The following is a 24,218-nucleotide window of genomic DNA, read 5'->3' as shown; positions in this document are numbered from 1 at the left end:
CTTACTCCTTAATATGACTCACTCAACTCTGCGGGATCCAGCCCCTCCTACTTCTCTTGCCCCTATTCCCCTGCCACACACTGGGCTAGAGTATCACTGGCCTTCTCTCTGTCCCCTGAATATCTCAAACCCTTTTTATGTTATAGCCTCAGGGCCTTTGCACACGCTGTTCCCTTTTCCTGGGAGGTTCATTCATTCACTCTTCTGACTCCTTCTCATCCTTTGGTTTTCAGTTCAAATGGCACTCTCTGGGGGTGTCACATGTTCTCCACATATATAAGAACCAGGGCCCAAGGCAAAAGACTTAAGCTGCCCTCCCAGCTTCTTTTGTGGCCGGAGTGCAGACATTTCAGGTAGGCTCTACCTCTCAGAGGCAACGCACCTGCCTGAGACTTCCAAGATGGAAGTGAGCAATGTGAGGAAATGGGCAACCTAGCAGACCCCAGCTTTTGGAGAGACTGTTGACAGGAGCAACTGGCTTTTCAAGGAAGCAGAATGGAGTTTGAGCATCACTCTCCGGTAACACTAGTCAGTGCACGGCCAAGTATCTCTGCAGGGGTATAAGGTTTGGGCACCATTCTCGGTGGCATGGCCTCTGAAATGAATGCACTGGCCCATCCTGGGGAGCTGTGAGATATTAGTGACACATTTCTTCCTGTTTAAAGTAGCTGAAGTAGATTTGCAATGGTGGTGGCAAATAAGAACCCTGATGATGGAGTTCCCGTTGTGGCTCGGCAGAAACAATTCTGGCTAGCATCCACAAGGATGCAGGTTCAATGCCTGGCCTTGCTCAGTGGGTTAAGAATCTGGCATTGCCGTGAGCTGTGGTGTAGGTTGCAGATGTGGCTCAGATCTGGCATTGCTGTGGCTATGGCATAGGCCAGCAGCTACAACTCTGATTCAGCCCCTAGCCTGGGAAATCTCCATATGATGAGGGTATGTCCCTAAAAAGACCAAAAAAAAAAAAAAAAAAAAGGAGAAGAACTCTGATGATGAATCCTCCTTACAAAAGTTGTGTTTCACTATCCTCTCATATTTATTCAATAAAGCAATAACCAGTCTTTAAGAAGTAAGAGCCCTTATTTATAGCTGAACCTCATGGCAGAAGCCAGATATACAGTGAGATGCTTTTTCATTCCACTGTGCAAATCCCCAAGAGGATTCGGGAGAACCACAGACCATAGGTCTGAGGCTTAAAGTGACTGCAACTCATCTCCCCAAACTGTGGACTCCCAGACAGATGGCTGCCATTGAAAAGCACATTTTGAACACAGCCAACTATTTACTTGAGCAGATGGGAAAGTGTGTCTGCTCAAGACCAGAGAGAGGCTCTATCCCCACCATGGAATTCAACTCCCTTCATCCTGGTTTGCCCAGTAAAACTTCAGCTGCTTCTAAGGTTGGAAAGCTTTTGCTTATATCTATTTCTGGGACAGAAAACGGAATCTCTCAGCTGGGTTTCTGAAATAACTGTCAGAAGATTGTACGTATTTCAGTACAAAGAAAATATATTTGTTTTACATGGTTGTGACAGGCAGTGCAAAAACACTGGATAATATTTTGATCTCGGGCCGGGAGTGACAGCTCTCCCTCCACAGCGCCCCTTTTGTCTCTACTTTAACGGGCTGACATTTATAGAGTGTCCTCGTATACAAAAGCACAGGGCCAAGAATTTACATAGATGACCTCCTTCATGAAGTCAAGAGATAGTCTGTTGAGTATCTTTGTGCTCCATCTATTCTAGGATCTGGAGATAGAACAAGAATAAAGGAAAAAAAAGTCCTGTTCTCATGGAATTTACATGACACTAAATAGGGGGAGACAAACACAAAATGACATATAAATCCTGCAGGAAGACTAGCAGACTGTGATAAGCACTGTACAAGGAATCGTACTAGGCAATGTGATGACAGAGGGTGGCTGGGGAGCCAGGGATACCACTAAGGCAATGACAGGAAATTGGAATCCAAAGGACAGGAAGGAGCCAGCTCTTCCCTCAGGAATCCTGAGGAAAGCATGTTCCAGGCAAAGGTGACAACTGGTGCAAAGGCCCAACTGGACCCAGGCCTGGAGTGTCCCAGAGGCAGAAGTACGTGCAGGGAGGTGGGAGTGAGGAGGCTGGAGAGAGAGAGGTGGAGGCTGGATTCTGCAGGGCAACTCAGTTCAGGCTCAGGGGGCTGGACTCTATTTGAAGGGCACTCGAGAAGCTATTGAGGCTTAAGCAAGGAACAAGTTCATGTGGTGTATGTCTGTAAAGGGTCACTCTGGTTGCTGTATGGAGACCAGGCTGGGGGTGAAAATAAAGGAAAGGAGGCTAGGAAGAGGCTACTGCCACAGACCAGGAAAGGAGTGACACCAGGGCTGGAAATCAGTGCTCTCCCCACACCCTGCTAAGCTGAGATGCTCAGGGGAGGCCACCAGGGCACTTGTAGAGACCAGTCTGCGTTCGGAGTGAGGCCAGAGTATGGAGGGAGATTTGGGTGTTACTGGCTTATGGGTGGCATTTAAAGCCACTAGACCAGACAAGACCATCTGGGGAGAATACATAGATGGAGGGGGAGGGGGCCAGGACAGAGCTGGCAGGACAGGGGGCCAGCAAGGAAGTCGGAGGAGGGACAGACAACAGGGGAGGAAGGCCCTCAAAAGAGCCTGGCAACATAGTAGCCAAGAGAAAAACCTGTTTCAAGAAGATGGGAGAGGGATTCCTGTTGTGGCTCAGTGGTAACAAACCAGACTAGTATCCTCAGGACTAGTATCCATGAGGATGTGGGTTCAATCCCTGGTGTCACTCAGTGGGTTAAAAACTTGGCGTTGCAGTGGCTGTGGTGTAGGCCAGCAGCTGCAGCTCTGAATTGACTCCTAGCCTGGGAACTTTCATATGCAACAGATGCAGCCCTAAAAAAGTAAAACAAAACAAAAACAAAACAAAACCCAGAGGAAGAAGATTGGAGTGGGAGTTCTCTTGTGGCACAGTGGGTTAAGAATCTAGCCTTGTCACTCACTGCAACAGCTTGGGTCACTGCTGTGGTGCAGGTTTGATCCCTGGCTCGGAAACTTCTGCCCCCAGCAAGGATGTGAGTGCAGATGAGTCTTTGTGAGAAAGGCAGCAAGAAATGGGGGTGCAGAGACAAAGGGGGTTTCCCTTGTAAAGGCAAGAGATGCTAGAGGAGGACTGTCAACAATGAGAGGGATCCAGCTGAGTGGGAGAAAACGATGACACAAGTAAAGAAAACAACGGTGCAAGAAAGAGGGTGCCAGGTGCTGGAGTGGAAGCCGAGCGGCCGAGGTTCAGAGCACAAGTGGGGGGCAGGGCCCTTCCTCCACAGGCACCGGGGACGGCAGATTGGGGCAGGCTGTCCTCTGGTAGGAAGGCCAGGGCCTTCCTCTTGACTGCTTCTAATATCTCGATGAAGACATTCCATGGGAGATGCTGGGTGAAGAGAGTGGAAAAGCCTGCCTGCAGTGGAAGAATTCTGTAAAGGGAAGAGAGTGAAATAAGAATTTTGAGGAGTCAGAGCCTGGACATGCTGGGGAAGTGTGGGAGTGCAGGCAGGCAGCGCTGAGTGCCCGCTGAGACGTGTGGCGGTAGATTTACAGGCAGCCCAGCCGCACAGTCTTCATGCAATCTTCATGATACCAGGACAAAGGCACTATTGCTACTGTGCTCATCTCACACCAGCAGAAACCAAGTCTTAGGAAACTGAAGTAATTTGTCTAAGTCTGCACAGCTAGAATCTGAACCCGTGAGACCCGGCTCCTAGCCAGATCACTAACTCCTATGGGGACATGAAGACTTTCTAAGGAATAACGGGACTGCCAGTTCTAAGAACATACATTTGGAGATGTATGCTCCTTAGTTATTCTTTTCTAAGAGTGATCGTCCTGAGAACGTGCAGCATTTGCACCTGCTTTACAAAAGAAAGGCACACCTTCATCCATCCCAAGCATCCCTTTGGTGAAGGTTCCAGGGTGGAAGCACCCGCAACTCTGCACCAAACAAAGGGGGAAGGCTGTCCTAACAATGGATCAAGCCTCACATGCTACTTGTTAAGACTGCTAAGAATGGGATTAGAAATGTTGGTCTAGAGCTCAAAGAGTAGTGGGGGAGAGCGCCGTGTTCAGAGTAATGACCAAATAACCGCGCAAGTCCTCTAGAGGAGAGCGGTGTGAGCGAGGATGACAAGGAGGCAAATCCAGACGAGGGTCACGTCAGCCGACCCTGAGGACAAGGCCCTCAACTGAGATGGAAGGATAAGTATGTGTCTCCTAAGCCAGGGGGTCTTCTTTTGCAAAGAGTCAGAGAGTGAAAGACGAGGACTTTGCAAGCCCTTGTCTCTATAGCAACTGCTCAACTTTGCCCTGCAGTGCAAAGACAAAAACAATGGTCAACCAGTGGCTGTGGCTGTGTACCTGTAAGGCTTCGTTTACAAAAACAGGCAGGGAAAGCCCTCACTCTTAGTTTGTCTGGACATTTAGCCTTGATTGGTAGCCCTGGCTGATTTGAGCTACTGATGGGAAGAGATACTGAATGATGATGGGGGTAGGGGGGCACTCACCTGAGGGCAGCAGATTTTCCTGCTCTGGATGGACTTCCCACTGGAATAGCTCCTAGAAGCGAGAGAAAAGAACGCTCTTCCTAGGGAAGAGAAAAAGCAGTTCTTCAGTTCCTTGTTGTCCTGAGGGTGACTTTCAGAGCAGGAGCTTTGAGACAGCCCCCTCCCTGCAGGTACTAGTAACAGCAAGAGGGGGTGGTGGGGAAGGATGGCCTGGGAGTTTGGGATTTGCAGATGCAAACAATTGTACATAGAATGGATGAACAACAAGGACCTGCTGTCTAGCATAGGGAACTATATTCAATATCCTGTAATAAACCATAATGGAAAAGAATATGAAAAAGAATATATATATATATATATATGAATCACTTTGCTGTATAGCTGAAATTAATATGACATTTGGGTTCTTAACCTGCTGAGCCACAATGGGAACTCCTTTGTTTTTGTTTTGTTTTGTTTTGTTTTTTAGATTTTTTTTTGTCTTTTTTTTTTTTTTTTTTTTTTTTTGCCATTTCTTGGGCCGCTCCCGCAGCATATGGAGGTTTCCAGGCTAGGGGTCTAATCGGAGCTGTAGCTGCCAGCCTACGCCAGAGCCACAGCAACGCAGGATCCGAGCCGCGTCTGTGACCTACACCACAGCTCATGGCAACGCCGGATCGTGAACCCACTGAGCAAGGGCAGGGATCGAACCCGCAACCTCATGGTTCCTAGTCAGACTCGTTAACCACTGCGCCATGACGGGAACTCCAGATTTTTTTTTTTTTAACTTTGAAATTCTTTGTCCATGATGACTGCTGAGATAACAAACCTTTTAAGTGGGTCCATAACTGCAAATGCTTAGAAAAGTAAGCGGTGGCTATTGTAATTTCCACCCAATAACTGCAGCTGTTCTCTTCCCTAAGGACTGCCAGGTATTCTCTTCTCTTCTCTAGGGGTTCTCAAACTGGAATGTGCTTACAGATCGCTGGGAGATCCTGGTAATCTGCAGGATCTGCTTTAGTTGATCTACAGAGATTCTGATGCTTCTGGTCCGTGGACCACACTTAGAGGAGCAAGTCTTTGCCACACCACAGGAGGATGCTGAACCATCTGCCCCCCCTCCCTTCCTCATTCTCTTTCTGTCTTTTCTGCTGACAGCTAAGAGGGATGGTGTTTATTTAAACAAGTGTGGCTGTCCTACTCCCAACCCTGCTAACTCCTCCAGCACACCTTTCTCTATTCTATTTTCACTTCTGTATCACTTTCCCTGAAATCTGGGCCCTGCCTTTTGTCACCTGATGGAAATAGCTCTCTCAAAATTCACTAACAGGGTTTTTTTTGGGGGGGGTGATAAGAATGTTCTGGAATTAGATAGTGGTGATGCTGCACAATTTTGTGAATATACTAAAAGTCAATGACGTATATCTTAAAAGGGTAAATTTTATGTTATGTGAATTATGTTTCAATAAAACTAATATATAAAGGTCACCAACTTGGAGTTCCCATTGTGGGGCAGCAGAAATGAGGAACCATGAACCATGGTTCATGAGGAAACTAGGAACCATGAGGTTTTGGGTTCGATCCCTGGCCTTGCTCAGTGGGTTAAGGATCCGGTGTTGCCATGAGCTGTGGTGTAGGTTGCAGATGCGGCTCAGATCCTCCTTTGCTATGGCTGTGGTGTAGGTCACAGCTGTAACTCCGATTAGACCCGTAGCCTGGGAACCTCCATATGCCACGGGTGCAGCCCTAAAAAGCAAAAAATAAAAATAAAAAATTCACCAACAATTGGGAGTTCCTGTTGTGGCACAGCAGAAATGAAGCTGACTAGTATCCATGAGGATGAGGGTTCAATCCCTGGCCTCGCTCAGTGGGTCGGGGATCCGGCATTGCTGTGAGCTGTGCTGTAGGTCAAAGATGCAGCTTGGACCCTGATTTGCTGTGGCTGTGGCTGTGGCTGTGGGGTAGGCTGGCACCTGCAGCTCCAATTCCACCCCTAGCCTGGGAACGTCCATATACCACAGGTGCAGCCCTAAAAAGCAAGAAAAACTAACCAACAAACAAAAGATCACCAACAACCTAATTGTATGATTCCATGGCTTCTTCCTAGGCCTTGTTCTGTGGTCCACTCTGTAGTAGTTGGTATCACTGACCATTGCTAAGTATAGCCCTTGGTTGTCATAGCTCTGTTCTTTCTGGGCTCCATCCTGCCTCTGAATCTTCTTTCTGCTGCCTCCTGTAGGTCCCCAAGTCTCTGATCTCAGCCTCCTGTCTTCTCCTTTCTTTGATATTCCCATTTAGAGATAATTTCAACAAGCACGTCTATTTAAATAAATCCTCAGTTGGGAGTCCCAGCCCTGTCCTCTTCCCTAGCTACAGCCAAAACCGTCTTAGGCATCTCCACCTGGATGTTCCATCATCCCCTCAAGTTCATCATGTCTAAATTTGTGAACATAAAGCCTTTCTCCACAGACCTGACCCTCCTATTGACTTCTTGCTTCTAAATGGAACAGCTGTATACACGGGCTGCTAGATGCTTAGAAGCTGCTTAGAGTCTGGAACCCACCCCAGCTCCAGCCTCCTCCTGGCCTGTGCTACTGCGTTTGAAGGCTTGTGGATTTCCATGAGATTCCACCTTCCTCATGGCTTCCTGTCCGTCTTCACAACTGTGCAGAAAAGTGTTAACATAGCAGTCCTGACTGCCATCCTAGAAAACTGTGGATTGCAAGGTTGGCCTTGACTGTAGATTTGGGGAGGGTTCTCACCACAAATAGAGTGGCTCACTCCGCCTAAACCGTTTGTGCAAACAATGTGGTTTATGCTGAACACCCACTTTCCCTCTGGAAGTTTGGAATTTGGGTATGTGACCACTTCGGGGAGCAGCCATGTGATCAGCCCTCAGTAAAAACCCTGGGCATTGGGTCTCTAACGAGCTTCTCTGACAGGCAATGTTTTACAGGTGTTGTCACAGCTTGCTGGAGGAATTTAGTGGCTCCTGTGTGACTCCGTGGGAGAGGACTCTAGGGAGTCCTGGTTTTCCTGGACTTTGCCCACGTATCTTTCCCCTTTGCAGACTGTGCTTTGTGTCCTTTTGCTGCAATAGATGACAGTCATGAGTGTGACCACGCACTGAGTCCTGTGCATGCTCCTAGGGAATTACCTAACCCGTGCCTGGTCTTGGGGAGTGCCCCACCCTAGTTCATGCGAGTCCCTCACCCTAACTGCAGCTTCCCAGCCTCAGAGAGAGGGTCTATAGGGGACACCTCCCCCACTTTCCCATCCAGCATGGAACCTTTCAAGCAGCAAGTTGGCAGCGCTGCCAGGGCCCTCCAGGGACAGGAAGCTCACCTTAGCTAGACAGCGCTGCCTCTTAGGTTTCTCCTTCTTTCTGAGGCCCTTGCTGTCCCTGAAGAACTGAGGGAGAGAAATGGTTTAACTGGCCAGAGGGGCCAGACCAAGATAAGCAGGAGACGGATTGGCCTGCCTGTCAAAAGTGTGGCTCCCCAAATGTGCTGGAAAACCTTGCAGCACATGAACCTCTCTGTACCTCAGTTCCTGCTGTAAGATGAGGTTGGGGTGGGAATGAAACAAAATAGCATTAAGTCATACAGTGGCTGGTGCAGAGAATCAAGTGGGCATTAACATATTTTTTTAAAAGTTTTATTGAGCTGTAGTTGATTTACAATGTTGCGATAATTTCTGCTGTACAACAAAGTGATTCTGTTATACATATACACATATTCATTCTTTTTCAGTCTTTCACTCTATATAAGTTATCACAGAACACTGAGTAGCATTCCCTGTGCTATTCAGCAGGTCCCCACCGACCATTCATTCCACACCCAGTGGTGTGCATATGCCAATCCCTAACGCCTAGTCCATCCCTCCTGCCACCTTTCCCCTTCGGTAACTGTAGGTTTGTTTTAGAAGTCAGTGAGCCTGTTTCTGTTTTGTTAGCATTATTTTTATTGTTAATCAGATTACTACCAGGTGCTAAGATTCATATTCTTTGACAGTATGAATTATTTTCACCATGTTTAAGAAAAAAAAAACTTCTCATTCCTATCCCCCACATCCAAAGGGTCGTAGATGTTTCTAAGATTTGATTAGCCAGATATTGTCTGCCCCCGGGCCCCACTAACCATTAAAGACAAGGCTTTGCTGTCCTGGAGTGCCCCATAAGAAGGGGCAGACAGCCTCCAGCTGGGGGATGTAGATTTATCCTGACCCAAGGAGGTATCTCTCTGGCTTCACAGTTCTGAGTTCGAATCCTGGTTTAGCCACCCACGGGCTGGTTACCCATCACAATCCTCTCACTGCTGCCATGAGGAATGCTTCTCTGTTCCCCTCAGTGCCTCTGGGTCTTTTCATATGCTGTTCCCTCTGCCTGGAATAGCAGTCCTCCCCTTCACCTGCCTAAAACACACATCCTTCAAATCTCAGCTTAAATGCCATCCCCTCAGGGCTGGACTGGGTACCCCTCCCCTGCTGCCTAAGCACAGTGTATACTCTGTCACAGAGCCCAATGCATGATTGCAGGACCTTAATTTCCCACTAGACTGCACAGCAGGGGCTGTGCTTGCCTCCTGGCTTGTTCTCAGTGTTTATTTAGCATAACACCTGGCACACGGTGCTCTCTTCGTGTCTGCTGAGTGCAAAAAGAAAGTTGGCCTTGGGCAAATTGCTTTTCTGAACTCTAGTTTCCTCACCTGTTAAGAGGTATTCACATGTACTTCAGCTGATTGCTGAGAAGATTAAATAAAAAGGATACCTGGCACCTGGTTCCTGGCACATAGAAGACCCCTAACACTGGCATCTACTCTTGTAGTATAAAATCCCACCCCCACATCCCAACACTCTGGCGCGCTGACTCTGCAGGTCCCAAGCATTAACATTTCAGTGATTTTGGAGGCTAGTTTGGGGATACATGAGAGAGAACCAGGCCTGAGGAGGATTTCAGTACTGAGGCCCTTCCCTGCAACTAGATGGTGGCCAGGTGTGTAAGGGGGCAAAGGGGGTGGAAGTCCCCAGCTGGTGGCTTACCCTTCAGCTGTCTTTTTCTCTGCAAAATTAATTCTTCTCTCCGGAACCTCTCTGGATCCAGTTTCGAGTAGTCCCAGTTGCTGTAGCTCTGTGGGCAAGGATATGTACCTACGAGAGAGTCAAGAGTGATAATGAACACTTCTGCAAAAGAGAAAGGCAGGCAGGTGATGGAAGAGAGGCGCCCCCTGCTGGTTCCAGCACCAGCCCCACCCCACACTGGGCTTGTAGTCTTGGCTGAGTCACTTCCTCTCTGGGAGACTTTGGTTTGTCCACCTGCAAAGTGGAGATGTGATGTCCACCCCGCCCTCCGGACAGTGTGCGTGTGAGGATCAGATCACCCCGCAGACTGTGAAGCTGCAATGTGCCATAGAAATATGAAGGCATTGCAATTATTTGTTTTCCTGTCCCTCTTCTCTGCTCTCACTGGACTAGGGGCTCCTTAAAGGCAGGGGCTGGGTTTGATTCATCTTTGCACCTCCAGGACTTAATATTGGACCTGACACACAATAAATAGGCACTTAGTAAATGTTTGTTCCACATACTATCACGCTTTGCTAAGTATTAGAAATGGGCTTGCCCTAAATACTTGATGGGCCTAATGCTTTTCTTTTCGGGAAACCCTGTGTTTTAGAGTCTTGATTTTTTGGAGCCCAAACCCTCAGATATTAGAGAAACTCTACGAGTTCTCTCAGTTCTTTGATATAGGAAGAAAAAGACCAAGAATTACTTTAAAAATCTGAGCCCTTGTACAAAGCTTCAGTCTCCATTGGGCAAAGTCAGTGGACAGGATGTTTATTACTGGGGATGGATTAGGAGTAGGAGGCAGAGCCCTGGACAGAGAGGGGAAGAGGAGGGAGGAACAGAGAGGCAAGAGTCAGAGAATGGGAGGCAGGACAGCATAATGAGGAAGGTGAAGGATGCATTAACCAACCTGCTTGTGGTAAAAAGTTTTCATTGTATGTGTATCAAATCATCACACTGTACACCTCAAACTTCCACAGTGTCATATGTCCATTTTTTTAGTTTTTATTTTTCTCTCTTTTTTTTTTTTTTTTTTTTTTTTTTGGCTTTTTAGGGCCGCACCTGCAGTATACGGAGGTTCCCAGGCTAGGGGTCGAATCGGAGCTACAGCTGCCAGCCCACACCAGAGCCACAGCAACGCCAGATCCGAGCCGTGTTTGCGACCTACGCCACAGCTCACAGCAATGCTGGATCCTTAACCCACTGGGCGAGGCCAGGGATTGAACCCACAACCTCATGTTCCTAGTCGGATTCGTCCGCTGCGCCATGATGGGAACTCCTCTCTCTTTTTTTTAGGGCTGCATGAGCGGCATATGTAAATTCTCAGGCTAGAGGTCAAATCAGAGCTGCAGCTGCCATCCTATGCCACAGCAACGCCAGATTTGAGCTGTGTCTGAGACCTATGCTGTGTGGCAATGCTGGATCCTTAACCTACTGAGCAAAGGATTGGAACAGCATTCTCATGGATACTAGTCGGGTTCTTAACATGCTGAGCCACGATGGGAACTCCTCACATGCCAATTATATCTCAACAGAGCTGGGGAAATTTTTCTCCCTCGCTGACAAGAGTGGCTCCCTGCACCCACATTGTTTATAAAACAATGTAGCTGATGCTGAACACCTGCTTTCCTGGAATTTTGGTACATGAGGGACAGAGGTGCCTGCATGAGCAGCCCACAATAAAAAGCCTTGGGCTTTGTTTCCCTAGTGGGCTTCTGGGCAGAAACATCACACCCATGTGATCACACTGCAGAGGGATGAGGCGCTCTGCATAACTCCTCACGGGAGGGGAGAGCCCAAGGAAGCCTGCAGGTGAATTCCTCCCATCGCCGCCCGTCTTTCCCCTTTTGGTCTGGTTGTGTATCTTTACTACGTCGCAATAATAAACCTTAGCCAGAAATACAAATTCATGCTGAGGCCCATGAGTTCTGCCAAATCTCCTATGTGGAAGGACCTTGGAGACGGTCAGCACCGCAGGAAACGTAAAACATGCTTCACTTAACCCGGTACCAACCACACAGGAAACTTCTCAGTAAGTAGCAGATATTAATGACCTGAGAAAATGTCTAGGGAAGGAAGGAGGCTGAAAAGCAATTGAAAAATGAACATCAAACTTGCACTGTGTGTGTCGCAGGGAGAGGGGGAGGGCAGTTGGGCCGCTTGAGGTCAGGCTGGGGTGGGAGTGAGGGATTATGCAGCCAGAACACTGCTTTTGGGTTCCTGAGTCTGGGGCCCATCAGCTAACGCACGTCTTTAACTAAAGGGGCTGAGCCGAAACCTGCTCCCTGCAGATGCAGGCAGCCACCAAAGGGGACTAGGAACTAACGTCTCAGAACTGCCTGAGGAAGCAGGGAGAGCAGTACCCCTGGGGCTCTAACCACACTTCATTGTCAAGGGGGGAAAGGAAACCGCCTCAGCGAAGGGGTGTGATGGCAAACGGGAACCTACCTGGGTTCGGCTAGAAGACATGTTTCTAGAATTGCTGTCCCCAGGAGAAAGCAGTCACCCCTCACCTGAAATCCACAGGCTCATCGTGTTACAGATGTCAGACTTGAATTCATGCGTGTTGAACCAGGACTGAGGGAAGCAGCAGCAGAAGCTGGTATACAGGGCTTTACTCAGAATTGATGGCAACCTCTGGGGAGCAAGCGGAGTTCTGACAATGTCTGGATACTTCCACACCCCGAAAAGAGCCCCTGACTTCCCAGAGGATCTGCGATAAAACTCTCTACCTGACACCATGCTGCCTTCCTGTTCACGAGGGGAGCAGTTCTCACCTACAGCTGCCCCACGTCTTGGTGGACTCCTTACCCTACCTGGACCACTCCTCAAACATCTCACTATGTTGGCCAGCAATCTCCCCTCCCCTCGCTCCTCTGCATGTGGTCTGTGGCTCAGCTCTTTCTACAACCTGGCCAAAGAGCAGCTCAGAAGATGACCAGGTACGTTTGACATACTCCTCTTGCTGTCTCCCAGAAATAATAAGTCCTACTTACTGTCTTTTTTTCCCCCTGTGCACAGGTGGTACTGTTATTGCTTTTTTTTTTTTTTTTTCTTTTTACAGCTACACCTGCAGCATATGGAAGTTCCTGGGCTAGAGATCTAATTGGAGTGCAGCTGCCAGCCTACGCCACAGCCATAGCAACACCATATCCAAGCTGTATCTGTACTTTGAGGAGACACCAGATCCTTAACCCACTGAGCAAAACCAGGAAGCAAACCCTCATCCTCACAGACATGTCAGGTTCTTAACCCACTGAGCCACAATGGGAACTCCTGTTATTGCTTTTCAACTGTGGTTAAACTCAAATTATACATTTTATCTGGCTTTATTCCTTTAACATTATAACCTAAATACTTCCCCCCAGGTTATTATAAATTCCTTGGGATTTTTTTTTCTCAGCATTGACCTTTAAAATATTGTGCTGAGTGGTCATATCAAAATTTACTTAAACGTTCCCCATTGGATATTTTTCTAAGACTTTGCATTATAAATTATATGCTAATAGTAATCATAGCAGCTATTATATAGTAAGGGCTTATCATGTGCTAGGTGACATGTCACATGCCGTACAAACATTATCTCTCTCGCTCTCTTTTTTTTGGCCACACCCACGGCATGTGGAAGTTCCCAGGCCAGGGACTGAACCCATGCCACAGCAGTGACAACACCAGATCTTTAACTGCTCAGCCACCATGGAACTCCAAATATCACCTCATTTAATCCTTAGAACAACGCAACAAGAAAGGCATTATTATTCCCATTTTATGGATGATGAAACTGAGACACTGAAAGCCTAAGTGACTTGGCGAGCAGGCATTTAACTAGTATAAGTGGCTTTTAGCATATTTGTATCAATTCACTTCCCACTCAGACAGAGCCATTTCCTGATACCTTCACAATGCCGGAAATTAGACTTTTTAGTCTATGTGATCATACAGGTAAAAAGGAGTATTATTTTAATTTGTATTTTTGATTAAAGGTGAACTTTTTTCCCATTTGTATTTCTCCCCTGGTGAATTTCTGGTTTATGTACTTTGTCCATTGGTCCATTTTTCTCATTGATTTTTTTTGGGGGGGTTGTTCCTGTGACATGTGAAAGTTCCTGGGCCAGGGGTCGAACTGATACCAGAGCAGTAACCAGAGCCATAGCAGTGACAATGCCAGATCCTTAACCTACTGAACCACGCAGCAACTCCTGTTTTTCTTATTGATTTTTAAGACTTCTTTATGTTGTGTGGCATATATGCTAAGTCTTTTTGCCTAGTTCCTTATTTGCCTTTTAGCTTTTACTGTAGTAGTTTAAATAATTTATAGTTGAATCGCTCTTTTCCTTTATGGTCATTTCCTTGGGGGTCATATTTAGAAAGTCCTTCCCTACCCTCAAGTCATGTAAATGTTCACTTACATTTTCTTCAGCAATTCTTTTAATATCTATGTACATAATATACACATATATAAAAGGTATACATGTATATTCATAATTTTAAAATACATGCTAATTTAAATACTATAGAAATCAATAAAATAGAAAAGAAAATTTCTTATAACCTTATTCCCTGGAGATAAGCATTGCTATGAGTTTGGTAAAATTTTTCCAGACTTTTTTTTTTCTATGCATAGGTACATATAATTTTCTAACATGGAGTTGTGTACATTGCTGTTTTTCACTTAAAATATATCATTACATCTTCCTAATCAGTATATATAGATCTACCTTATTTTTTGTACCTGCTGAATTTCAATCAGTGCATGAAAATGTCACAACTTACTAGTTACTCCCTATGGAAAGAATGTTAAGGGCATCAGATTGGCACAGCAGTGAATAGCTATCTAAGGTGATTCTTTTCCTAAACAGTTGTTGACACTCACTTTTAAGAGAGCCTCTTCATAGTGGGACCTGGATTCACGAAACAAAAGAAAGGCATAGTGCTGGGCTATCCGGTCAAACAGCTTGCTCTGGATCTCCTTCTTCGGCTGCCAGGAATAAAAACGGAGAAGGGATAAGAGCCCTTTCTTGAAACAGCCAGGGGCCAAGAATCTTAACTATTTCTCTCGTTTTTAGGACTCTTACTCTCAAGGTATTTAACCTCATATTATTTATGAAATAATACAGTAGTTTGTTTTGTAGGATCTGTAATACGTGTGCAGAGAAGCAGAGTGTAGAAGAAGGCACCCTAACTGGGCCAGGAGGTCCTGACTCTGCTCTTGGCCCTGTTCTTGTACACCCACCTGCCAAGGACCCGTTCCCAAAGCTCAGGGGAGCTGCAGGACATGGTACACTGGGCACAGCCTGGGTGGGGAAGGGACAGGTGACAGATGAGACTGTAGGGGTGGTCCGTGGAATCAGAGGGGTTTGTAGCCCATGTTAAAGAGGCCGGAATTTGTTCCATGGAAAAATAACTTAAGGGAGAAAGGCCATCAGATTTGCCTTTACCTGGTACCTTTCATGAAAGATCCACCAGAAGCTATCCAGCCATATGGCTCTTAGAGACGGAGAAAAGAGAAACTTCTCGAATTCTCGATCTGAACAGAAAGACTTGAAACAGAATTCATGTGATTATTGCTATTGTTATTGTTTGCTTATTTATATATTATTTGAAATTTACCTGGAGCCACAGCCAGATTCATAGTCATCTTCACTCAAAACAAGCCTTTCCTCCTATGTTCCATGATGTTGTTAACCACACCACCTCCCCACCAGTCATCTTCAGAGTCAACATACTTCGGAGTCAATTAAAAAAAAAAAACCTAGGAGTTCCCGTCGTGGTGCAGTGGTTAATGAATCCGACTAGGAAACATGAGGTTGCGGGTTCAGTCCCTGCCCTTGCTCAGTGGGTTAACGATCCGGCGTTGCCATGAGCTGTGGTGTAGGTCGCAGACGCAGCTCGGATCCCGCGTTGCTGTGGCTCTGGCGTAGGCCGGTGGCTACAGCTCCGATTTGACCCCTAGCCTGGGAACCTCCATATGCCAAGGGAGCAGCCCAAGAAATGGCAAAAAAAAGACAAAAAAAAGACAAAAAAAAAAAAAAAAAAAAAAAAACCTAACCTTTTAGTGAGTGCTGACTATTTATCTTGCCAGGTGTTTACATGTTTTTCTTTAACCCCTACAGTAATCATACAAGGCATGTGTTATTATTTCCATTTCACTGATGAGGAAACTGAGGAATTAACTGCTGAAGCCACTTGCCCAAAGTAACACAGCCAGCAAGTGGCAGAACCAGGATCAGAACCCATAACCCTAGGCAGCTGCTCCATGCTCTCTCATCTATGTTCAAATAATAAGAATCAAAATCAACAAATGTTGATATTATACAAATCCAAATAACTGGACTGTGAAATTCTGCTGAGTTAGTAGTAAGTAGATGGAATTCTAAAATTAGAAAAGGATTATCAGTGAACTCAGAAAGGCAGAAAATTCAGGCTTCATTGTCCCAAACTGGGTCTTGAAACTTGCCTGACTCCCAAGCTGCTACCATAATAATATTTAACACTTGTTGAATGCTGGGCCATGGGCTATGCTGTTCATTCCTTATCTCACTTTAATTTTTTTGGCCATGCCCATGGTATGTGGAAGTTTCCAGGCTAGAAACTGAACCGTGCCATAGCAGTAGCAATGCCAGATCCTTAACCGCTAGATCACCAGGGAACTCCTCTCACTTTATTTTTTACAATCTATCTCTGTGGTTGGTGCTGGATGATGAAACTGTTATCCTCAATTTATAAAAGAGCAAAGGTTAGGATTCTTGCCTAAGCTTACACAGCCCCGGGGGCTCGGAAGCAGGCAGCCTGGCCCCAGAGACACGGCACAGCTGATGGAGGAGAGGATGTGAGGAGGCAAGTAAAAGTTTGGGATGGCCCCTGAGCAGGATGGAAGAGGGTCCTTTTAAAGGCAAGGCACAGATCTGCCTTGAGTTTCCTGGGAGCCAAAAGAAAGTAGGAACCAGCACCAGTGGTAAGACTAAAAGCATTCCAGGAGATGCTGTTTTTCTTGGGGTTAAGCTCTAAGGAAGACATTCCCCAGGGGACCTAACAAATGAGACTTAAGTAACATAGTAGTCACTGTCCTGGGGCCTCCTACTCAGCAAATGGAACAAGAGCACATGGGCCAGTGGGCCTGTCAAGGGCAGCAAAGACAGCTGAAAGGTCAGGCAGGAACAGCGGACCTGTGAAACACACAATCCATTTGTTCTCAAGCCTTTCTTCCATTTTAATATTATATAAGAGAAGAAAAAAACTATATATAATCTTACCACTCAGAGAATGCTGGCAATATCTATGTATGTACGTATCCTGGATTTTCTATTGTGTGCTTACATGATACTGTATTGCAGAGTTTTATATACCGATGTTTTTCATTTAACAACATGGTATAGCATGTTAAAATACTCCTTATAAGTACTCACTGTAGTGGCTAAGTAGTCCATGATATATAAACCAAAAATGACTATTATTCTTCTATTATTGATCATGAAACTGTTTCTAATAACATCGATAAGGAGTTCCCATTGTGGCTCAGTGGTAACAAACCTGACTAGCATCCATGAAGACTCAGGTTCGATCCCTGGCCCTGCTCAGTGAGTTAAGGATCCTGCATTGCTGCAAGCTGCAGTGTAGGTCAAAGACGTGGCTCGGATCTGGCATTGCTGTGGCTGTAGTATAAGCCGGCAGCTGCAGTTCTCATTTGACCCCTAACCTGGGAACTTCCACATGCTGCAGGTATGGCCCTAAAACAAACAAACAAACAAAAATTGATAATAAAAACTATCATACTGCAAGGTAGAGCATGCTATCCCTGTTTTATGGGAGAAGAAACGAGAGTCCAGAGAACTACTTAGTCACCAAGATGTACTGCCTTCAGTTCCTTGCTGTCTCAGAAACAATGCGGTGAACATTTTTTCATACTGCCCCGGAGAGAAGTGATGCTCTCAGTGCCTGCCGCCCCTCCACCTCTCTGCTGAAAAAAGCAGGGGCTCAGGTACCTGATCCCGGGCTGACCACTGCCTGCCCTGGGGGCCATCACTGGGTGAAAGGCAGCTTGTCCACGCACTGGCCACAGTCCATGCTGGAGCCTGGCACTGGGACTTCAGCAAACACCACTGTCATACTGGGCAGTGACTGGCCCAGACAGATCATCGCTCTACAAGAGTCTGAATGCAAGATGGAACTGATGTGGAGACATGGCCAGAGAGAGGGCAGAGGGGAGAAGTCATGGAGAGCAGGGGGCGCCAAAGAGAGAAAGAGACAGGCAGAGAGAAGCAGGGATGAGGGTACGTTTTGAAGTAGCAGTGAAAAGTACAGTGAGAAGAGACTGAAAAGCTGGGTCCCAGGAACGGTGGGGTCACTAGTTAAGAGCTGAAGGGACAATGGTCAGAGCTGCTTTGGGGACCCTGGAGCTGCTGGGTGGTCATCAAGGGTGATGAGGCACAGCCGTGAGGCTGCTAGACCATTTCCTGGGCTCCCTCCCCTCTCCACTCCTCCTGCCCCTGAGCGACCGGCGTTGTCTCTCACACACACAGTTCTGCTGGGCCTTAGAACTCTCCCTCCCTTCCTCCCTAAGGAACCCAGTGTGCACTACTCTCCAAGTGGGTAACCATCCCAAGGGGTTCCATAGGGCATGGGAAGCAGATATTTTAATCAATGTCTAACTGAGAAAAAAATTTAAGTTTACCAATATACAACAACACAGTGACTGACAACAGAGCACATGTGTCATTTATAGAGAAACATATATCATGAGGGTGTGTACTCAACATTTTGTGCTAATTGGATAGGTGATCAGAACAGTCAGGAGGAGTTCCTGTTGTGGCTCAGTGTGTTGAGAGCCTCACTGGTATCCATGAGGATGTGGGTTCCCCTGGCCTTGCTCAGTGGGTTAAAGATCCGGCATTGCTGTGGCTGTGGTGTAGGCTGGTGGCTGTGGCTCTGATGGGACCCCTAGCCTGGGAACCTCCATATGCCATGAGTTTGACCCTAAAAAGACCAAAAAAAAAAAAAAAAAGAGAGAGAGAGAGAGAGAAAAGAATAGTCAGGAGACCAGAGCTCTGGAAGATGGGCCTGGGGTCTAATCTCAGCTCAGTCCCTTGCAAATTGTGTGGCCCTCAGCTCTCGGTTTCCCGGGGTGAAAAACTGGGACAGCTGTGTCGGCCGCACAGGTTGGTTGGCTGGGCGTCACGGGGGGAGCGGCCACTCTCCGTCCTTACCTTGCCACTAAGGGGGTTTCTCTCGGCCTGCACCACATTGCTCACCATGTCAGAGAAGCTCACCCCATTCGGAAGCCTGTTTGGCCTAGAGGTGTCAAAGTGTGTATACTGGTACAGCTCTGCCAGCAGACTTTTATCTGCTGTTTTCTGAAGCAAAAAAAGCAGAATGTGAAAATGAAGCCCATCATCTTGATAGTTTAAAACAGCAGGCTGGCCTCCCCTTTTTACCATGAAGCTAATATAACAACGTTATGGAACGTCCAAAGCTAATGAGAGTGACTTCGTGGTTTCAGAATCCCGTACCAGAGGCCTATTTACTTTATTTTCTATGTTCCCTTTCAGGTTTTGAGCACAGGTCTACAAATATGTACATTATTACAATCATTTTACAGTCCCTACATGCACACACACACACTTTTATGTCCGGCTTTATCCACTTAACTTTACATTGTCGCATTGCTAGACGGTCTTCAAATTTATCATTTAAAATGTCTTGCTAAGAAGATGTGTTACAATTTAACTATTCACTGATTACTTACAATTAATGTTACTTATTAACAGCTTGGAGCATACAGTTCCCCCTGCCCAGTGGTTATTTATTTAATATTAATTTCTCAACATGACAACATTAGATATGAATATGACTATCCCTATAGTTCTTTTTTCAAATTTATTTTAATTTCTTAGCACTTTTTAAATAATTAAACCTATAGTTCTTAATACAGATCATTAAATATATTTTGGAATAAAAACAAACCACAACTATGAAAAATGTAAAAATACAGAAAAGCAGAAAGAGGAAACCAATGACCACCACCCAAAGGCACCTACTGGAAACATTCTGAGGGACCGAGTTCCTTTCTAACCGGGCTATGGCCTTGAGAATGGAAGAACTCAGTGATTAACTGCTTGGAGCTAGTCAGATGTCAGCTCCCCCATTTACTAGCTGTGCCACCTCGGACAGGACATTTAAATCTGCTCAGCCACCAACACAGGTAGGATGACAGTCAATGCAGACCATCAACCACCTGGCTTTAAGCTGTGAATTTCCTAGACTAAAGGATAACCTTCTTTAGCCTTTAAAGGTTTGAATACGCATGAGCTGCGCAGTTTAAAGAGCAAGCTTGGGAGATTCTGCACTGGGGTGGGTTGAGGAGGGGCCGCATTGCTTCTGGAGAGGCAGCAGAGAGAGCCTGGCCCCGGGTCGGAGGATCTGAGCAGGAGGCAGGGCTCTGCCACCAACGAGCTACATGAAGCTGGAGAGGTCCTCTGACTGCTCCTGTCAGCTTCCTGGGATGTCTGCAGTGACCAGCAAAACCAGCACTGCTGTGGGAAGGGACCCTTGGAGCTGTGCAGCACTGTGGTTCTGTGTGAACTGAATCTGAACTCATTGTTGAAGGAAATATTTTCTAAGTTCTAAAAATAAACAGACGACTTCTGGAACACTCCTCATTCTACCTTTTCCAGGGTGTTATGAAAAATTCTAGCATTATTAAAGTACTTTAAGATTCTCTAAAAAGGGAACCCTGCCATTTTCCTGCAGTCACCATCCAGGTGCCAAGTATCCTCTCCCTGGGAATAAAATCGATTTCATGCCCAGCAGAAACCTGCCAAAAACAGACGCAGCAATAGATCCCTTACCCTTTTGGTAATGACAGATTTCACATTCCTGGAATCTGAGCCTCTGAAAATAAACTTCGATTTACTTTGACTCTTTCCTGCAGAAGAACGGAAGAAGAGAAACAGGATGTGAGGAACCACGGAGACTGCTCGCCACTACGTGGTAATTATACCTACGGTTTTTCATTCAACATGAGCAGCCAGGTGACACACACACGATTAGTCTCCTTAGATCCCACCTGGATTGCTGACTTCCTGATTCCCCTCCTTATTATTCCCCTCCTGAGCCACAGAAGTAATCAGGAGCAGTAGATAAAACATGGGCTTTGAAATCAGGCTGGGGCTAAGCCAGGACCTGCCATGGACAAGCTGTGTGGCTTTCAGCAAGTTGTTTCCTTACCCCCAAGCCCGTTCTCTCATCTATAAAACATATTCAGTGGTACCTGCCTCTCAGATAGGGGCCAGTGGAAAACTTTAACAAGGGGATATGTGTGAAAGCACCTGGTGCAATGTGTCCCACAGCAGGCGGTCTCGAGATGGTACTGTCCCTCCCTCCTTCCTTGCCCAATGCCAAGAAGTTAGATTTAAGGCTTTTTCAGAAGAGGCCAAAAATATCCTCATCTGAAATTCCGGATTCCTACTCAATTGCATTTTAGATACTAAAAAAACCAAACCCCACAAAAACACCAAGACTATGAGAAAGGAGTTTTGCCTCTGTCTCCCGAGTTGCTGCGAGTTTTCTCTCTTAAAGCCTTCTTCTCCACCTCAAATGTCTCAATTGCCTTCAAAAACCAAAAAGAAATGGGACATTAGGGATCAGTGCAAATCTCAGAGGAGAGCAGGTGTCAGGGACAAGGCGATTTCTCCTGCTGGTGTGCAAAAGGCCTGGAGCAAAGTTTGTGGCAGTGTCTTGCTGTCTCCCCACTAGACAGTAGGACCTTGGTAGCCATCAGTGTCACTGACCTCATCCCCCTGAGTGTCACCACCAGTCTGTCCCCCACCTCCCTCTCTCAAGTTGCCCCTCCTCCTGGCCACACCTCTGAGAAGTACAGGATTTGGAACGGGGTTCCAAATTGCTCCAAGGGTTCCAAGCTATTGTTTAACCTCTGAAATGGGGGCTAATAACACCTACCACCCAGTGCTCTTATAAGGATCAGATACAAAGAATTTAATGCATTTGAAAACACTAGCACAGAGGCTATCTGTTAGGAGCTGCTCAATAAAGAGTAACCATTATTATTAATCATCATATTCTTTTTTTTTTTTTTTGTCTTTTTGCTATTTCTTTGGGCCACTCCCTCGGCATATGGAGGTTCCCAGGCTAGGGGTCTAATCGGAGCTGTAGCTGCCAGCCTATGCCAGAACCACAGCAACGCAGGATCCGAGCAGTGTCAGCAACGCAGGATCCGAGCAGTGTCTGCGACCTACACCACAGCTCACGGCAACGCCAGATCGTTAACCCACTGAGCAAGGGCAGGGACCGAACCCGCAACCTCATGGTTCCTAGTCGGATTCGTTAACCACTGCGCCACAAGGGGAACTCCATCATCGTCATACTCTTGACCTCTCAAGAGATTCCTCTTGACCTCTGACTCCTCCTCCCCCCACCCCTGCTAAAGAGGAAGGAAAGGAAAACGAATGTCAGTGACCCAACAAGTTGTACTGATTATCAACCATAAGCTCATCTGCAAATTAAAAAAAACAGAAACAAAAACCATAAGCCCAACACTGAGCCTGGACAACAAAGTTAACAAAGTAGACCCTATGTCCTTGCCCTCAAGGAATTTACAATCTATTCAGAGAGCTTGAGGATATGACAATAGAACCTTCCAAAACAGGAGGAAAAAAAAGACTGGAAAAAAAAAAAGAACAATATCCAACAATATCCAAGAACAGTGGGATAAGTACAAAAAAAGTGTAACATAATGTATGCGTAATGGGAATACCAGAAGAAGAAAGAGAAAAGAACAGAAGGAATATTTAAAGCAAAATTACTGGAACACTTCCCAAATTAATGTCAGACACTGAAACACAGATCTAGGAAACTAGATAACACCAAGCAGGATATACACAAAAAACAAAACCCAGGAGTTCCCTGGTGGCTCAGCAGGTTAAGCATCCAGCACTGTCATTGCTGTGGTGTGGTTTCAACCCCTGGCCCAGGAACTTCCACATGGCCAAAAACAAAAACAAAAAAACTACACCTAGGCATTTCATACTCAAACGTTAGAAAATCAAAGAAAAATCTCGAAAGAAGCCAGAAGGAAAAAACACTTTACCAAGAGGGTAGCAAAGACAAGTATTACATCTGACTTCTCAGAAACCATGCAATCAAGAGTAGAATGGAGTGAAATATTTAAAGTGGGTTTTTTTGTTGGTTTTGTTTTGTTTTGTTTTTTTGTTTGTCTTTTTGCTTTTTCTAGGGCCGCTCCTGTGGCATATGGAGGTTCCCAGGCTAGAGGTCAAATCGGAGCTATAGCTGCTGGTCTACGCCACAGCCACAGCAACACAGGATTGGAGCTGTGTCTATGACCTACACCACAGCTCACGGCAACGCCAGATCCTTAACCCACTGAGCGAGGCCAGGGATCAAACCCACAACCTCATAGTTCCTAGTTGGATTCGTTTCTGCTGTGCCACAGTGGGAACTCCTGGCGCTTTCTCACTATACTTAGCATGTGGTCCAGGAATCATGCTCCTGGGTATTTATCCAAGTGAACTGAAAATATATGTCCAACGAAACCCTGCATGTGGAAGTTTATAGCAGCTTTATTCAAAACTGACAAAATTTAGAAGCGACCAAGATGTTCTTCAGAAGATTAACCGGTAAATAAACTGTGGGACACCCAGACAGTGGACTAATATGAAATGGGCTACAAAGAATGGGCTATTATGATATGAAAAGATGGAGAAACCTTAAAGACATATTACTAAGTAAAAGAAATCAATCTGAAACAGTGACACATGTTATGATTCCAACTCTATGACAGTCTGGAAAAGGTAACACTAAAGAGAGCAAAAAGATTCGTCCTTGGTTGCCGAGGACCAGGGGGAGTGAGGGACGAAGAGTAGCAGAGAGGATTTTAAGGCAGTGAAATTATTCTGTATAATGCTACAAAGATGGATACTTGTCATTACAAATTTGTCCAAATTCATAGAATGTACAGCAAGAACCCTAATGGAAACATGGGCTTTGGGTGATAGTGATGTGTCAGTTTGGGTTCATCATTTACAATAAGGGAACCACTCTGGAGATGGGAGGTTGTGTGTGTGTATGGGGACAGAGGTATATGGCAACTCTGTACCTTCAGCTCAGTTTGCTATGAACCTAGAACTGCTCTGGAAAATAGGTTATTGCTTTTTAAAAAATCTATATCTTTGAGAACTTCTATTGTGCAAATGCGCTTTCAAAGACATAAAGGGGCCCCCAGGGCCCTTTCTTCCTGGAAGCCTCTGCACCCATAACTTACCAGGCTGTGCGCCAGCGGATTGGGACTCAGATCTATTTCACCAATCATTTGGTTCACCTGGTGTATGGAGCCAATAAGGCACGCTGGAGGTGAGTCTGCTGAGGAAATTCTCTGCGTGATGATTACACACAGCAGAACAGGATGGGCAAGCCTGACAAGAACGGGGGCTCACTCCCTTTCTGGGTGGCCTCCCCATTTAATTATTTTCTTTGCAAAAACTCCTGCATCTTTATCTTGTCTTAAATGAGTTGCTTTATAAATTATAAACAAAAATAACCATATTCTAGACATCTTGGAAAATAGGAAAAGAATCATCCGTTATGCTACAA

The 24,218-nt window shown here is 46.0% G+C and overlaps 1 protein-coding gene across 1 annotated transcript in view; it reads right to left on the bottom strand.

Moving 5' to 3' along the window:
* FAM227A (family with sequence similarity 227 member A) overlaps nucleotides 1-24,218 on the bottom strand; it is a 61,112-nt gene that overhangs the window by 30,844 nt on the left and 6,050 nt on the right. Inside the window, exons 3-12 of the mRNA XM_021093103.1 lie at nucleotides 23,890-23,972; nucleotides 21,132-21,201; nucleotides 20,441-20,517; nucleotides 18,800-18,946; nucleotides 15,035-15,136; nucleotides 14,470-14,574; nucleotides 12,110-12,233; nucleotides 9,576-9,683; nucleotides 4,557-4,636; nucleotides 3,256-3,473 (exon numbers count right to left, since the gene is read on the bottom strand). Of these exons, the coding sequence (XP_020948762.1) occupies nucleotides 3,256-3,473; nucleotides 4,557-4,636; nucleotides 9,576-9,683; nucleotides 12,110-12,233; nucleotides 14,470-14,574; nucleotides 15,035-15,136; nucleotides 18,800-18,946; nucleotides 20,441-20,517; nucleotides 21,132-21,201; nucleotides 23,890-23,972 (1,114 nt within the window). The remainder of the gene's footprint in view (nucleotides 1-3,255; nucleotides 3,474-4,556; nucleotides 4,637-9,575; nucleotides 9,684-12,109; nucleotides 12,234-14,469; nucleotides 14,575-15,034; nucleotides 15,137-18,799; nucleotides 18,947-20,440; nucleotides 20,518-21,131; nucleotides 21,202-23,889; nucleotides 23,973-24,218) is intronic.

Source organism: Sus scrofa, chromosome 5 (assembly GCF_000003025.6).
Source record: "Sus scrofa isolate TJ Tabasco breed Duroc chromosome 5, Sscrofa11.1, whole genome shotgun sequence".
In the NCBI taxonomy this organism is placed as follows: Eukaryota; Metazoa; Chordata; class Mammalia; order Artiodactyla; family Suidae; genus Sus; species Sus scrofa.
This window is presented reverse-complemented; position numbering and strand designations above follow the sequence as displayed.